General features: G+C 48.3%; 2 protein-coding genes across 4 annotated transcripts in view; both read left to right on the top strand.

Moving 5' to 3' along the window:
- Positions 1–8,686, top strand: part of LOC6048445 (protein RCC2 homolog) — an 89,224-nt gene extending 80,538 nt beyond the window's left edge. For all 3 annotated transcript variants that reach the window (XM_038257405.1, XM_038257406.1, XM_038257404.1), the window contains exon 7: positions 8,365–8,686. In XM_038257405.1, coding sequence (XP_038113333.1) covers positions 8,365–8,538 — 174 coding nt within the window. In that variant the 3' untranslated portion in view covers positions 8,539–8,686. The remainder of the gene's footprint in view (positions 1–8,364) is intronic.
- A 2,681-nt stretch (positions 8,687–11,367) lies between these two features.
- On the top strand, positions 11,368–16,247 carry LOC119766249. Its single transcript, XM_038250688.1, has 5 exons — positions 11,368–11,496; positions 11,560–12,888; positions 12,956–14,790; positions 14,838–16,108; positions 16,180–16,247. The coding sequence occupies exons 1-5, from the start codon at positions 11,368–11,370 to the stop codon at positions 16,245–16,247; spliced, it is 4,632 nt and encodes a 1,543-aa protein (XP_038106616.1).
- The last annotated feature ends 76 nt before the right edge of the window (positions 16,248–16,323 follow it).

The following is a 16,323-nucleotide window of genomic DNA, read 5'->3' as shown; positions in this document are numbered from 1 at the left end:
AGCTGGAAGAAGAACCGTTGTCGGCCGCACAGCAGGCCCAACTGGCAGAAATCAAAAAGGATTTTAAGGCTTTTGAAGAAGGACAAACTCTTGAGACTACACCGCTGATTTCCCACAAGATAGAGTTCCTGGAGGAGTACGAGCATGCTGACCCGGTTCGACTTAACCCGTATCCGTGGTCACCGGAAGTGCAAAAGCATGTTAACAGTGAACTAGATAAGTGGATTGAGGCGGGGGTGGTGGAGAGATCGACCAGCGACTGGGCACTACTCATCGTGCCGGTCGTGAAGAAGAGTGAGGATGATACAGGAGAGACACAGATGAAAGTGAGGATGTGTCTGGACGCGCGCAAGCTGAACGAAAGGACTCGGAGGGATGCCTACCCTCTACCTCACCAGGATCGCATACTTGGCCGATTAGGGAAGTCACGGTTCTTATCCACTATCGACCTTTCAAAGGCATTTTGGCAAGTTCCGTTAGACCCGGAGTCGCGCAAGTATACAGCTTTCCGGGTGTTCGGCAGAGGGTTGTTCCAGTTTACCCGACTTCCATTTGGTCTTGTCAATAGTCCTGCGACGTTGTCCAGGCTTATGGACAGGGTCTTGGGGTACGGTGAACTGGAACCGAACGTGTTCGTCTATTTAGACGATATCGTCATAGCAAACGACACGTTCGAGGATCACCTCCGATGCCTCAGAGAAGTGGCAAAACGGCTGAAGACAGCGAACCTGTCCATAAACGTAGAAAAGTCGAAGTTTTGCGTTCCAGAGCTTCCTTATTTAGGCTTCATTTTATCTAAGGAAGGAGTCCGGCCGAATCCCGACAAAGTTGAGGCGATAATAAATTTTGAACGGCCGTCATCTGTGCGGTCACTGCGAAGGTTTTTAGGCATGGTGAATTATTACCGGCGGTTCATAGAAGGGTTCAGCGAAGTAACTGCGCCCTTAACAGATCTGCTTAAAGGGAAACCAAAGGTGGTTCAATGGAATGCGGCGGCAGAAGGTGCGTTCGTCGAGTTGAAGCAGCGGCTAATCTCTGCGCCGATCTTGGCCAACCCGAACTTCGAGCTACCTTTCACCGTGCAGACCGACGCCAGTGACAGCGCGATAGCAGGTGTATTGACGCAGGAGCACGACGGAGTTGAGCACGTGATAGCGTATTTCTCCCGGAAGCTGACCACTCCGCAACGGTCGTGGAAAGCAGCCGAGAAGGAGGGCCTCGCGGCACTGGAAGCGATTGAGAAGTTCCGGCCGTACATCGAGGGAACGCAGTTCACGCTGATTACGGACTCGTCGGCGTTGTCATTCATAATGAACACAAAATGGAAATCGTCATCGAAGTTGAGCAGGTGGAGTATGCTGTTGCAGCAGTACGCAATGACCGTTCGTCACCGCAAAGGTTCAGAGAACATAGTTCCGGACGCCCTTTCGCGGTCGGTCGAAGCTGTTGACGTAGGTAGCCGGGAAGATTGGTACGCTGACTTATTTCGCGAGGTGGCGGAATCTCCGGAAGACCACGTGGACTACAAGATCGAGAACGGGAAGCTGTATCGGTTTATCTCATCACCATCAGACGTTATGGATTATACGTTCGAGTGGAAACTGTGTGTGCCCACCGAACTGCGTAAGTCGGTTCTCAAAGAGGAACACGATGAGAGTATGCATCCAGGCTACGAAAAGACTATCCAGCGGCTGAAGATGAGATATTTTTGGCCGAGAATGGCGGTTCAGTGCAAGAAGTACATCAAAGCGTGTTCGGTTTGTAAACAGAGTAAACCGTCCACAGTAGGCTCCGTACCGGTAATGGGAAACCAGCGCCTCACAAACAAACCATTCCAGATATTAGCACTTGATTTTATCCAAAATCTGCCTCGGAGCAAGAACGGGAAATGCCATTTGTTAGTCCTTTTGGACATGTTTTCAAAATGGACCGTTCTTGTCCCATTGAGGAAGATAGAGGCGAAGGAGGTGTGCGGTATTGTGGAGGATCAGTGGATGAGACGGTTTGGAACCCCAGAGATTATCATCTCAGACAATGCGACGACTTTCTTGGGAAAAGAGTTCCAAGCACTGTTGCGTAGGAGAGGGATTCAGCACTGGCCAAATGCGAGGCATCATAGCCAGGCCAACCCGGTCGAACGAGCGAATCGGACGATCAACGCGTGCTTGAGGACGTTCATGAAAGAAGATCAGCGAGTCTGGGACAGCAGAATAGCAGAGGTAGAGGAGATGATGAATACGACGATTCATTCCTCCACCGGTTTAACGCCCTACCGCATCCTGTACGGCCATGAGAAGGCGACGCAAGGAGAGCAGCATCGGATAGAAAGGGACGAAAGGGAACTTTCTATGGACGAGCGGGATGAAAGCCGAAAGAGGATGAACGAGAAGGTGTTCAAAATCGTCGAGGATAATTTAAAGAAGAGCTACGAGAAGAATGTGAAGAACTACAATCTCAGGCATAAACGGTTTGCACCAACTTACAGTGTAGGCCAACGCGTGCTGAAGCGGAATTTCAAGCTGTCCTCGGCTGCGGACCGGTATAACGCGAAGTACGGTCCCGTCTACGTTCCGTGTGTTGTCGTCGCACGGCGTGGAACCAGTTCCTACGAGTTGGCTGATGAAACCGGCAAGAACATCGGGGTGTTTTCCGCGGCGGATCTTCGTCCCGATGACACAGATGTCCATTCACAGTAATCAACTCACTAAAAAGGAAAGAAAAGGTGTAAAGACCTAACTCAATGACACAGCAACGAACTCAAGGTACCAGAGTATCGGTGTCCCCTATAACATGTTCATGGCAGATGCGTGGGCGTGTTGGTCATCATTGCGACAAAGCCGAACGAACACTTGATGGAGCGAATTAAGATCCTCAGGTGGTGATCACGTTGCGGCGATGGGCGTAGCGACCAGGCTGGTGTACGATCATAATCAACCGGTCATGTAAACAGCACTAGTGGTGAAGAGTGGTCATCTCAAAACAGCAGAGACGCTGGAGATCGAGTGATCGTTCGTCACGAGCCACAGTGTGGTGAATTCAGCGTTCAGCGTAGAGTGATAAGGCCAGAATGATCGGATGTTGCCATAACAGCGAGAAGTGAGAAGATTCCTCCTTTGCTGGTGAGATGGTGATCGCGAGATCTGGAAGATGAGAAGATTGATGTAATTGCGCATGTATACAGTCCGGACTGATGAAGAATAGAGATCTCTGTAGAGTAGTATTTGTAGTAGTGATAGATTAGAGTAATAAATTGTAGGTTTTTAGAAAGAAGAAGTAGAATATCGTGGAACGCGTCGTACTTACCATCCATACAGTTGAAATTTCTTCTTTTCACGTTGAGCTGATGATCGTAACTTTGGTAGGAGAGTCCCGTAGCTGTAAATGGAAGAAAAAGCAGCTTTCAAGGCGCCGAAAGCTTTACTTCGCGAACAGGAGCTCACTTGTAGCTTACACCTTTGTAGACCAGGCGGCCACCTGGTCGGACAACCTGAAAAGGAAACCGTTCACTAAGCTTAACGCGATAGTTGATACATAATGATCTACTTATCTTGAACACTTCTTGGGAAAGACCACCTGTTTTATCCGTTTTGTAGAGATTTTCACAGTTTTTATTTTTTTTTACACTTTTGTAAATTAATCGGCAACGTATTACCGTTCGTGACCGCGTGTGAGAAGCGACTGAAAGTTGGCTCTTTCTCTTACTGTGAGTAAGCCAGAAATGAGATTTAACGAAAGTTGATGTAGTAGATTTAAATTCACCATTGGTGTAATTCGGCATGCATATACTCAGGCTAAAAATCACACGTGGCCAATTATGGCATATTTCGTGAAGAAATGTCGCTTTTAGTTGCCAGATTTTAATGTGTTTATGATGTCTATATGTTGTAATTTGTTTTAACTGCTGCGCGAGACGAATTATGTGTATACATGTTTGTAAATGTTCTACTTAACCACAAAATAGCTTCCAATTTGCAAATACTTTTCCAAAGGCTTACATAATTGAACCTGACCAGTTCAATTATTAACTAAGGTGGGGGATAGTGTAACCACTCGTTACAAGTCCTTCATTCTTCAACATCAATAAACCAAAAATAAATGCGAACGTTCACGATTCTTAGCTATGGGGTTAGTAGGGAATTAGGGAATAAATAAATAAATGTAATTTAGTTAGTAGGGTTAGTAAAAAGGGGAAATTAATAAATAAAAACACAATTTGTTAACACACTATAACAACACACAAACTGTGGGACAAACCAACAACCAGCGACAGTATTGTCTTCGTCTTAAAACATCGCAAAGGGGTGGTAGACAACGCCCAAAAGTGATGGGTGTCACGTGACGTAATGTCGTGTCACCGACCAAAAGGCTTGAAGGGACGAGAATTAGACCGCCAACGGTCACATTCTCCCAGGCAAGTGAGCGATCTATACCGTTAGAAAAGTAGAGCGAAGGACTAGAAGTGAAAGTGGTGGAAATTTGTGCGAGTGCACCTCCAGTCGTTCAGGACCTTTTGTCCTTTGGCGTAAACGCCATTTTGCGAGTTAAGCACGCCGCTTGACCGCCAGATCGCTCGCTCTTCGGCCCAGTTTGCGTAAGCGCGGAGGAGCCGGCTTACTGCGTCTAATCGTCAAAGATCATCAGTTGCTCTGGTCCGTGGACCATAATTTCCAAGGAGCACGCTCGGGCCCCTCGTGGCTCTCATTCCAAAGGAGCGTAATTTCCCCCTCTCGGTTTGGTCAACGTGGGCAGGTCCCCGATCGGCCGATCCAGTCAAGGAGGGAAGGCCTGGTCCCTAAGCCGTGCTCTACCTACCATCCACCCCCACCACGTCGAGAACCAGCACCGGTGCTTCAGCAGCGAACGCTAGCGCTCGCGGCCAGCGGACTGGCTGAGTAGCAGATCGTCGTCGTCGTCAGCGGAAAAGCAGCGGTACGTACCGAGTCCCCCACACACACATACACTTACAAATATACACTTTTGAACCGACTTAAATTCTTTGAATAAATTTCCCCTTCCGTCTCCCAAAAGAGGAGTTTTCATTCAACCCGTAACTCAAGAAAATTGAAGTTCCCAAAGTTAAGTTCGCGTATCTCCTCGTTGGTGACTAGCGCAGCCGACCCTGCGATTACCGTGAGTCTGTGCTGTGACTAGCTAACCGTTGGCAAAAACTAATGTGGGTAAGTCCTAAATAGTTTCAAGGTCCAGGTTGTTGTTCACTTCTCGGCGTCCAGCGATAGAATGATTTTCTTGGGCTGATCGAGCCGGGTTTATATTGGCTCGAAATGGTGACGAATGCCCCGCCTTTTTGCACCGGTTATCCCAAACCTCATCATTCGCTTTTTGTTTCAACTGTGTGGAAAATTCCACGCAACAGTGCCTTATTGCGTCGCAGACCTCTTCCCCAGTACCAAGCATGCAACATTTTCGTAACGCACGACATTTTTCGGTTTTCTGGATTGACACCTCACCAGAATAGAGCCCTTAGGACAAAGTTCTTTGTCAAAACTTACAGAAAGTGCAATGGGAAAAAAATAGATAAAGAAAAAGCTTAAAACTAGATCACAGACAAAAATTATCAATTATAGATGTGCTTGATCATCAGCTCCCCGAGGGCCAGAAATTGCTCCGCCTTGTTACAGCAGCTTCGAAACCGCGTGCTGGGCCGCATCGCTGCTACCGGCAGCGACCACGCTGGAAAACGACCGCCCCCATTCAGGAGGGAACGCTGGGTTGTCCGCTGGAACCGTACGCTGCCCAGCTGCAGGAACGGATTCGCTCGTACTTCTCTGAGGAGGGTGGGACGCTGCTGCTTTCTTCATCCTCTTTTCCTGCTCCTCGAGGTAGGATTTGCGCGCGACGCATCCGCGGTAGTTACCGGTATGGTTACCGTCACACTATGGTACATTGGGTGGCCAAGTTTCAAAAAAGTGACCTTCTCCAAATATTTTTTGGTATTTTTTTCTCGAAAGTAAACATTCTAACTAAGAAAAATCCAAATTTTCAAAGCTCTAAGTTTGTTCATTACGGAGGTACGCAAGCTGAAAGTCAAAAAATGGAGTAAAAAACTAGCGTTTTTCGAAAAAAAAGGCTGATTGTTTAATTTTAACATAGCTCAGCCATTTTAAATGTTTTATTAGGACAAATATACATCGTTGGAAAGGTAATGAGATAAGCTTTGAAACTATTAATAGATAAAATGTTGTTTCCAAACCAAAAACTGAAGTTTTCATCGAATAACTGGAGCATTTTTTTGACAAATCATATTTTTTGTGTTTGTTAATCGAGTACTTTTTTTTGCTAACCGATGCTAAACATGAAACTAAGATCACTTGAAAGATTGGATTATAATCTAACACTGCTGAAATTTCCAGCCTGCGATTTTTTGCGTTTTCGGAGATATGCCATTTTGAACATTTACGTTTTATCAAAATTTGCTGCAATCTACATATGCCCCCTTTTTTCACTTGTTTTGCTACCTAATTCGTGGGCATCGTCGCTTCAAAAATCAATACCTGGTTTCAAGAAGTTCGAAATGACTTTATTGGAATTTTCTGTTGCCTACATTTAAAATTGAGTACCTTAGTCAAAATAAGGTATTCGTACCGAAGTTTCTCAAGCGAAACTGGAGAATCTCAGTTTGATACCGGAAAAAGTATTCAGCAAAATGTTGACTTAGCATGATGAATTTCTGCGATCAATCCATGAAACTGATCCACATTTAAGTTCTATGTTGGTTAGTACAAAACATCATAAAAAGTACCTTTAACATATCCTGAAGCTGTCACAAACTCTATAATCAAATGAATTTTAAGAATATGGTTTGTATTTTATCGTTTTACTTCATAATTAATATTTTGAATAAAATTATTTTTTCTGTTATTTGATTTAACAATTAAAATTTTCACAATTTATGCCCGTAACCCCGGGTCTCAAGTTATATGGCATGGACTCACTTTCTTTTTGTGACAGCAGTAAATAATAAATATTTGACTTAAAATGAATTTATTACGCTTAACAAAATTTTGTTGGAGGGGAGGAGGAGAGGGGGGGGGGGAAGAAAGAGGAGGGAGGGGTTGTGTTCTTAAAGTGGGGATGTATTAGCTTATCCATAATTTAATAATATAAACTTGCAATACAATATAAACGCAATTCTGTTGCACATGCAAATGTATGAAAAGACTATTTATTATAAACAATCAACTATTGAAAAACATGAAAAGTCATAAAAATCGACGTATATCATTTCAATACCATACAATTACCCAAATTTGTATGAAAAAACATTTAAAAAGCAAAAAAATAATTTGGCCGCCTGTTTGTATGGAGATGGCCCATAGTGCGTCACAGTTCGCGTACTTTACGCGCGGCTTGGTTTGTTCTGCATTTTCTCCTGAGTCCGCCTTTCGTGGCAGTGCGTACGCCCCCGCGAGATGTGTCTCACCGCACTTCACACAGCGGGGCCGGAGGTTGCAGTTCCGCGAGGCGTGGCCGAATTTCTGGCAACGGTGGTATTGCGCTACGTCCGTCGGGTTCTGGGAGTAAAACCGCCAGTTTACCCAAAAACCGTCCAACGTCTTAATCCGCCTCAGGTCTTGGATCTTGATGGTGCCGCGATCGAAGTACAACAGGTACAAGGTATGCGTACCCGTGACTGTTGTCTTTCGAGAGAGCACTTTAATCTCCCGTGGCTTTATTCCCGCGTTCGAGAGGTGTCGCTTCAGGTCTGCGATCGGACGGTCTTGGTAACCCTGCAAGACGACCTTAACAGGGGGCTTCTCTGGGTCGTATGTGTAGAAGTTGAAGTTGCTACGCTTAGTTCTTCAAGCGCTGTGGGGTCGAAATCTTTTCTGTTCAGTGTGATCACTTACTTACCGATTTTCAGAAAATATCCGAGGACTTGGGCCTTAAAAAGTCAAGGGGCATGATTTGATCCTAGTGCATTTCTAGAGTTTTTTTTAAATAGATCCTAAAAACATATGAAACACAATAGCTGTTAAGACGGACGCGTCTCATGTACGATAGAGGTCATAAAACGGTCAAGGAACTACTTTGTAGTCTTTTATTAGTCTATGGCTACACGTTAAAGACCTGCAGTTCCTAGAACCGAGTAGCCAATCGGTTATATGCTTTTCAATGGGCTTCTGAAGTTTGTCCCGGAATCTTAATCTTCTTGCCATTCGCAAAACTTTTTTCGATAGGCAGTCTTATTAGAGCCGCATTACATAGACTCGGGGCGACAAGGTCGCCTACGAGCTACCGAGACTTTGCTCCGGTTTTCTCTCGATACCGTATCTGTATCAAATAATCTTAAGTTTTTCAGTCAAACACTGAATATTAATTTAATAATTTGCTTTCTATTTTCAGGGTCTTGGAGATCTTCAGAAATCGTCTTCTACGCCGAAAACAGTCTCCAGGATGGAAGGAATGAAAATATCTCAGGTTTCTATGGGATATTCGCACACCCTACTGCTAGCTAACGTCGATCATGAATTTACCAAACAGAAAATTGAAACATTCCAAGAATTCACTACGGATTAAGTTTTGTTTTTGCGATTCTCAACTATTCATTTCAGAGTAAATGATTCTCTCTCTCTGTCAACTCACATCTAAAAGTATCACCTTTTTTACCATCAGAACTGATTTTGTGTGTGGACTGAACTGCTAATAAAACTCAAATTTGAAATAATGTATTGGAATTTTATTTATCACTTCTGCAAAAAGTTATGCAATCTGTATCATGAGAATGTCCCAAGTAACCATCCAGCACTCAAAAAAGCATTGTTCAGCACTTGAGGGGAATTCTGTGGAACCTATGTGTGGTCATTTGGTGTGTTGGGTCGCGGGCCCTATAGAGTTATCTACGTGCGCTTGTATTGCGTGTACGTACACGAAAAAAAGTGAGGTTAAATTTTGTACCGGCCAGCAAAACAAATGGTGTGCTGGTGTGTGTGAGATCGGGCTTAGATAGCTCTATTACCAACGATTATTTATTACCCCCGTCGCACGGAAGGAAGGGGGGGGGGGGGTGAGTACAAAAGATGCGTCAAATGTGACAAAAGCCGTTTTGTGTGGATTTCTGTTGCGTTTTGACACCCATTGGGCGTCTGGTCGTCTCATCGGAATCAAGAAAGTCGCCGTGTTTTTATTTTGACACGTGGCTTCTTGTGGATTTGTTTATGTTTTAATTGTAATTATTATGAATAAAGTGTTGGCGAAACTGCCAGCCCTGATACTGAAGAGGTTGTCGGAAACCCCTCGTCGGATAACCGTCGCATCACCCCTACCAGTGCCGAAGAGAAGTGTCAACGACGATCGAGCCGATTGGCAAAGCAGGGGAAAATTTAGAAAAACTTGAAAGTCATCCCGCTAGCAAGTCACGCCGACGTCGGGTAGTACGAAAAGTAGTAGATTATTTAGTTGTAGCCGAATTTATCTAAATTATATCGGGCACCTGTACGCTTAAAGCGCGAGCTCGATTATACGATTGTAAGTCTGAATTTGAAGCGCACAATTTCCCTAAGTTACTGATAAAAATAATCGATCACTTATATCTAGGTTAGATCAGGCATTACTCGGTGGAGTGCTGGGCAAGCGGCACAAGTCTTGAACTAAATTCTATCCCATCGTAAGTTTATTTTTTCCACGCGAATAAGCAGTAATTAAATACTTATTTTCTATCAGCACATGCACTAATCCCTGCCGCAGACAGGCCCACAAAGGTTGATCGACGAAGAAATAATTAGTTAGTTGGATTACATTTGTGACCAGGGGAGACCAATTGTAAGTGGAGTTGTTGAACTATATTGAACTAATCACTAATCGAACAACAAATTTACAGCTTGAAGAGCGTAAGCGCAATACGAAAGCTTGCGTTTCTGTCGAGAGGTCCCACAAATCCAACAAGCTTCAAGAATTGACCCATCGTATTTCGTTTGATCCCGCATTTCTGTGGCACAGGACGATGTTCACTCCAATTGGAAGAATAAGAAGAGCATGCAACAACTGCAACCAGTTTAGCGAACCGCAGAACATGGCTCACTGTCCGGGTTGCTCATGCTGGTTCCACGTGCATTGCCTGGGGTTCACGAGAATATCTTCAAACCAGGGTGGCGTTGCTTAACATGTTTAGCCGCAGCAGGCCCTCCTGCGAGCGAGTCCACAACAATCGCTCCAAACGCGACAACGACTTCAACCACCGCTACTTCCTCAGGTGGCTCCATTCTAACGGAACAGGCAAAGGCAGATCTTCACTGGATTGCAAATCAACGAGAATTACTCTTACGTGATGTTGAACGACAACAGCTGGAGTTGGAGCGCAAAAAGGAGAAACTGGAGAGGGTTAGCAGAGAAGCATCTCGTGGTGTGATTACTAACAGTCTACAACAAATGGATTCGGGCGAAAGCAACGCCGTAGATTGGATGCAGAGAATGTTAGATGAGTTTAGAGATGTTTCGATCAGCGCTCCCGGACCGTCCTCGCAGGATGAGTTGAATCGCGCCCGCAGCTCTACACCAACATACACATCCGCAGCAAATATCTCCCAACTGAACGTTGGTACATTCTCCGTTCTAAACCGCCCCTCAATTTCATCGATAGGCGTACCACAATCCCAAGCTGCACCTACTGGTGGTAACGTCTCTGCAGGAGGACAACCAGCATTGGACCCCTCACTTGCTCCAAACATCTTCAACTCCGTACCGGCTTCAACGCAGACGCAAGGACTGCCCCAAGGGGCCCTACAACAAGGACAGCCACAAGGCTGGCTGCCTGGTGCACTGCCACAGGGTGCGCCACAAGGACAGGGTTGGCTACCACAGGCAGAGCAGTTGCAGGTGCAGGGAGATCAGTTGCAACAAGGATTGTCACTGAGGGGGTCGTCTCAAGGACAGTGGCAGGGCTGGTCGCTAGAAGCACAGTCACAGGGTGCGCCGTCTCAAGGACTGCCGCAAGGGCATCCACAGGGTTTGCCGCAAGATCAGTTTCAACAGTGGCCACAAATACTGCCACAGGGTGCACCGCTGCAAGGACTACCGCAAGGTAGGCCGCCTGATGCACTACCACAGGGTGCGCCTCAAGGACAACTACAGGGTGGGCCACAAAGACAAGATCAGCCACAACAGTGGCCACAACAAGGATCATCAATGGGTGGACCATCGCTTGGGCAGGGTTTACCACCACAAGGTTGGCAGCCTCAAGGACAGCCGCAGGGGTGGCCGCCACTAGGAGAACCGCAGCGAGATCAACCACAACAGTGGCCGCCACGAGGTTGGCCACCACAAGGACAACCACAGGGTTGGCCGCCTCAAGGACAGCCCCAAGGACAGCCACAAGGACCTTCGCCACAACAATTGTTAGCCCGACAGGTGATGCCCAAAGACCTGCCTATCTTCCGCGGAGATCCGGACGACTGGCCACTCTTTCTCTCGGCGTATAATAACTTCACTAACGCTTGCGGGTATACCAACGTGGAAAATCTAGCGCGGCTTCAGAAAGCGGTACAGGGAAAAGCTCTCGACAGGGTGAAAAACCGCCTGGTTTTCCCTGCCTGCGTCCCCCAGGTGATGTCTACACTATACATGTTCTACGGAAGGCCCGAGGTTCTAATTCAGACGCTATTGGACAAGCTGCGCGAAACGCCGTCCCCAAAGGCAGACAGATTAGAAACGCTGATCAACTTCGGTATGGCCGTACAGAACCTTTGCGATCATATTGAGGCATCTGGTCAATTGGCTCATCTTTACAACCCCGTCCTGTTGCGGGAACTGGTCGAGAAACTCCCTACACAACAACGTCTCAATTGGGCTTTTTTCAAGCAGCAGTTTGCGGAAGTGGACCTCCGCGCCTTCGCGGCCTATATGTCAGTGCTCGTAGCAGCGGCATCTGAGGTCACAGTCGTCTCAGAATCAAAACGTCGAGATCGCAACAGTGATAAGAGCTACCTCAATGCACATTCGGTTAGCGATCAAGCAACGGCGACCGACAATCTCGAAGTAGAGCAGACAAAGAACGAGGTTCGTGACATAGTCTGCTTAGCCTGTAATGGAAGTTGTCACAAGGTGAAAGACTGCATTTCGTTCAAGAAGTGGGATTCTAATGCTCGGTGGGAACTGGTTAAGGATAACCACCTGTGCCGGACATGCCTGGGCAAACATGGTCGCCGCCCTTGCAGGATGCAGTCACGATGTGGGGTGGACGGCTGCCAAGAACGTCACCATCAGCTGTTGCATACACGTACACCAACAGCTGCTCAATCGAAGCACCAAACATCACCGAAGGAAATCCACAAACCTCCTCAAGACAACGAACGGCAGGAAGATGGGCTGAGCGCGCACCATGCAACCAAGAAGTCCACCCTATTCCGGATCCTTCCGGTAACGCTGTCCTGGCAAGGAAAGTCGATTGACACGTTCGCGTTTCTAGATGACGGGTCCGATTTGACGCTGGTGGAGCACTCAATTGCAGAACAACTCGGTATTGACGATGGTGAGCAGATCCCGTTGTGTTTATCCTGGACCAGCAACGTGACGAGGCAGGAACCACAGTCCCTGCGCATCTGCCTGGAGGTATCGGGCAAGGACAAGAAGGGACAGTTTACGTTGAGCGATACAAGAACAGTTGCTAGTTTGGACTTGCCGAAACAGACTTTGAGGTATGCAGATCTGGCGCGGCAGTACCCGTACTTGCGAGGTCTCCCGGTTAGCAGTTACGAAGCGGCCTCACCTGGCATCCTGATCGGCTCAAACAACGCTGGACTAATCGCCACACTGAGCTTGCGCGAAGGACAACTCGGCGAACCTCTAGCCAGCAAAACACGGCTAGGCTGGACCGTATACGGATGCAGTGACGCCGGACTAAAGACGACGAACTACACTCTGCATGTCCTGCAAGTGCCAGAGCGATGGCCAAGCAGACCAAGACCTACACGAACTTGTAAAACGACACTTCGCGATCGAGAGCATCGGCGTATCGGCAGAGAAGGGACCAGAATCAGAGGAAGACAAGCGTGCTCGGAACATCCTGGAGGCGACAACTAAGCGCGTATCCAACAGGTTCGAAACTGGGCTGTTGTGGCGACACGATGACGTCAAGTTCCCCAACAGTTTTCCCATGGCAATGCGCCGTCTGGAATGCTTTGAACGGAGGTTGGCAAAAGATCCTGAACTTAAGTCAAGCGTGGAACGACAAATCAGAGAATACCTGGACAACAAGTACATCCACGAGGTGACGCCGGATGAGATGAAATCAGCCGACCCCAATAAAGTGTGGCATTTACCGTTGGGTGCCGTTCGGAACCCAAAGAAGCCCGGGAAAATCAGACTTGTGTGGGACGCCGCTGCGAAAGTGGGGAACGTTTCGCTTAACTCAATGCTCCTCAAGGGACCAGATCAACTGAAGCCTCTTGCTTCCGTGCTTTGTGGCTTTCGTGAGCGTCCGGTGGCCGTGTGCGGCGACCTTAAACAAATGTTCCATCAGTTCAGAATTCGCCAAGACGATGTACAAAGCCAACGGTTCCTCTACCGCGATAATCCCTCGGAAGAGGTCAAGACGTTCGCAATGGATGTGGGCAGCTTCGGGGCCACCTGCTCTCCCTGCCAAGCTCAGTACATCAAAAACCTCAATGCTACGGAGCACGCCGCGGAGTTCCCGGAAGCGGCCAAAGCAATCGTGGACAAGCATTATGTGGACGATTACCTCGACAGCTTTGACTCCGAAGCCGAGGCGATCAAGGTAGCACTGGAGGTGAAGGAAGTACATACTCGGGGCGGGTTTGAGATTAGAAACTGGCACTCGAACTCGAACGCGCTTCTCGAACGGGTCGGGGAGCCGAAGCAGGCACAATCCACGGTCATCAGTATCGACGCGGAGAGCGAAGCCGAACGGGTTCTGGGACTCTTGTGGCTGCCAGAAGAAGATGTCCTCGCCTTCGCTACGCAGTTGCAGCTGGACGGAAACCCACCTACGAAGCGGAACATCCTCCGCTGCGTCATGAGCCTGTTCGACTCCCAAGGAATATTGTCCCACATCACCATACAAGGTCGGATGATTATCCAGGACACGTGGCGCAACAAAACGAAGTGGGACGACGAAGTTATCGAAGCCATCCGTATACGCTGGCTTAGATGGACTAAGTTGTTTAAAAGGGTCGGCGAAATGAAGCTACACCGTGCATACTTTCCCGGATTCTCCGCTGCAGAAGTCGGCTCAGTCGAATTGCACGTCTTCACAGACGCGAGTGAAGAGGCGTACGCCTGTACGGCCTACTTCCGGGTGGTCATCAATGGCAAAGTTTACGTTACACTGGCTATGGCCAAAGCGAAGGTTGCCCCCCTCAAGGCGTTGTCAGTGCCTCGGCTGGAACTAATGGGTGCACTGTTAGGAGCTCGGTTGGCCAAGGCAGTCATGGAATACCACACCTATCCGATCTGCCGCCGCGTCTTCTGGACCGATTCCAAAACCACGCTAGCCTGGATCAATTCCCACCATCGACGATACCGCCAGTTCGTAGCCTTCAGGGTAGGAGAGATACTGAGTAAGACCGACTCAATTGAGTGGCGGTACGTTCCCACGCTGCACAACCCGGCCGACGAAGCAACCAAATGGGGAAAAGGACCTAGCACCGATGTCCAATCTCGCTGGTTCCAGGGACCCGACTTTCTGTACCTGCCAAAGGCAGAATGGCCGGCGCAGGCAACATCGCAGCTGTTAGAGACGGAAGAAGAACTACGACCTTGTCTGGTTCATAAAAAACAACAAGCGGAAGACATCTTCGAGATCAACAACTTCTCTCAGTGGGAATCCTTGCAAAGGACTGCCGCTTACGTCCACCGTTTCATAGGGAACTGCATCCGCAAGAAACATCAACAACGCCTGGTGACGGGATGGCTCAAAAGGAAGAGCTACAGAAAGCAGAGAACAGTCTCTGGCGCATCGCTCAAGAGTCGACCTACCCGGACGAAATAGTTATTTTGAAACAAGGCAACGCGCGACCGAAGAAGGCCATCGAGAAAACTAGTCCGGTCTACAAGCTAACACCTTTCCTGGACGAAAACGATGTAATGCGCGTTGACAGTCGGATCGGAATAGTCCCGTTCGTCACCTTCGACTTCAAATTTCCAATTATTCTACCGCGACACCACCCCCTCACCAAGCTGGTCATCGACTGGTACCATCGTCGATACCTACATGCGAATCACAAGACTGTACATAACGAGGTGCGCCAACGGTTTCATATCGCCAAACTGTACACCACGATTCTTCAAGTCGCAAAAGCTTGCCAGACCTGTAAGAACAACACGGTGACACCGGCCACTCCCCGCATGGCCCCCCTACCAGAGTCACGTCTCGCCGCAATGGTGCGCCCTTTCTCGTACGTCGGCCTAGACTATTTCGGTCCCATTTCCGTCCGGGTTGGCAGATGCTGCGTCAAACGGTGGGTCGCACTCTTTACCTGCCTCACAGTGAGAGCAGTACACCTGGAAGTCGTACATTCTCTTTCCACGGAATCGTGTAAGATGGCCGTGCGACGATTTGTTGGGCGCCGCGGATCACCGGTGGAAATACATTCGGACAACGGGACAAATTTCCAGGGAGCTAGCAGGGAGCTGAAGGAAGAAATCGCAACTATCGGCCAGGGACTAGCGGCAATCTTCACCAACTCAAACACCAAATGGATTTTCATCCCGCCGTCCGCGCCACACTTTGGTGGCTCGTGGGAGCGATTAGTGAGATCAGTTAAAGTCGCGCTTCGTTCCTTATGTAGCGACCGTAACCCGAACGACGAGACGCTGCTGACCGTCGTGGCTGAAGCAGAATCAATAGTTAACTCTAGACCTCTAACTTCTATCCCTCTGGAAAGCGCCGACGAAGAAGCACTCACTCCGAACCATTTTTTGCTGCTCAGCTCGAGTGGAGTGGCTCAACCCCCCCGTGTACTCTCGGAGCCAACGAAGACAACGCGTTCGAATTGGAACCTGGCCCGCCAACTGGTGGACAACTTCTGGCGTCGATGGATCAGCGAGTACCTTCCTACGATCGCCAACCGGACGAAGTGGCACAGCGAAGCAAAAGCAATCAAGGTAGACGATCAAGTGCTTGTCGTCAACGATGGTGAGCGGAACGGCTGGACCAGAGGACGAGTTCTGTCGGTGATTCCCGGGCGAGATGGACGTGTACGCCAGGTCACAGTCCAGACTACTACGGGAGTACTACGGCGACCTGTATCAAAACTGGCAGTGCTGGACATTAAAGGTGATGGTACCGCGACGCCGCACAATGCGCCGGAAGTGCGCTACGGGTCGGGGGATGTTGGCGAAACTGCCAGC

This window comes from Culex quinquefasciatus, chromosome 2 (assembly GCF_015732765.1).
Source record: "Culex quinquefasciatus strain JHB chromosome 2, VPISU_Cqui_1.0_pri_paternal, whole genome shotgun sequence".
NCBI classification, from domain to species: Eukaryota; Metazoa; Arthropoda; class Insecta; order Diptera; family Culicidae; genus Culex; species Culex quinquefasciatus.
This window is presented reverse-complemented; position numbering and strand designations above follow the sequence as displayed.

Bases quoted from the DNA above. Each gene is read 5' to 3' on its own strand.
- LOC119766249 (XM_038250688.1), top strand. From the start codon at position 11,368: ATGCCCAAAGACCTGCCTATCTTCCGCGGAGATCCGGACGACTGGCCA. The intron at 12,889-12,955 runs GTGCCAGAGCGA...TTCGCGATCGAG, and splicing joins ACACTCTGCATGTCCTGCAA to AGCATCGGCGTATCGGCAGA. The intron at 14,791-14,837 runs GTGGGAATCCTT...ACCGTTTCATAG, and splicing joins GAGATCAACAACTTCTCTCA to GGAACTGCATCCGCAAGAAA.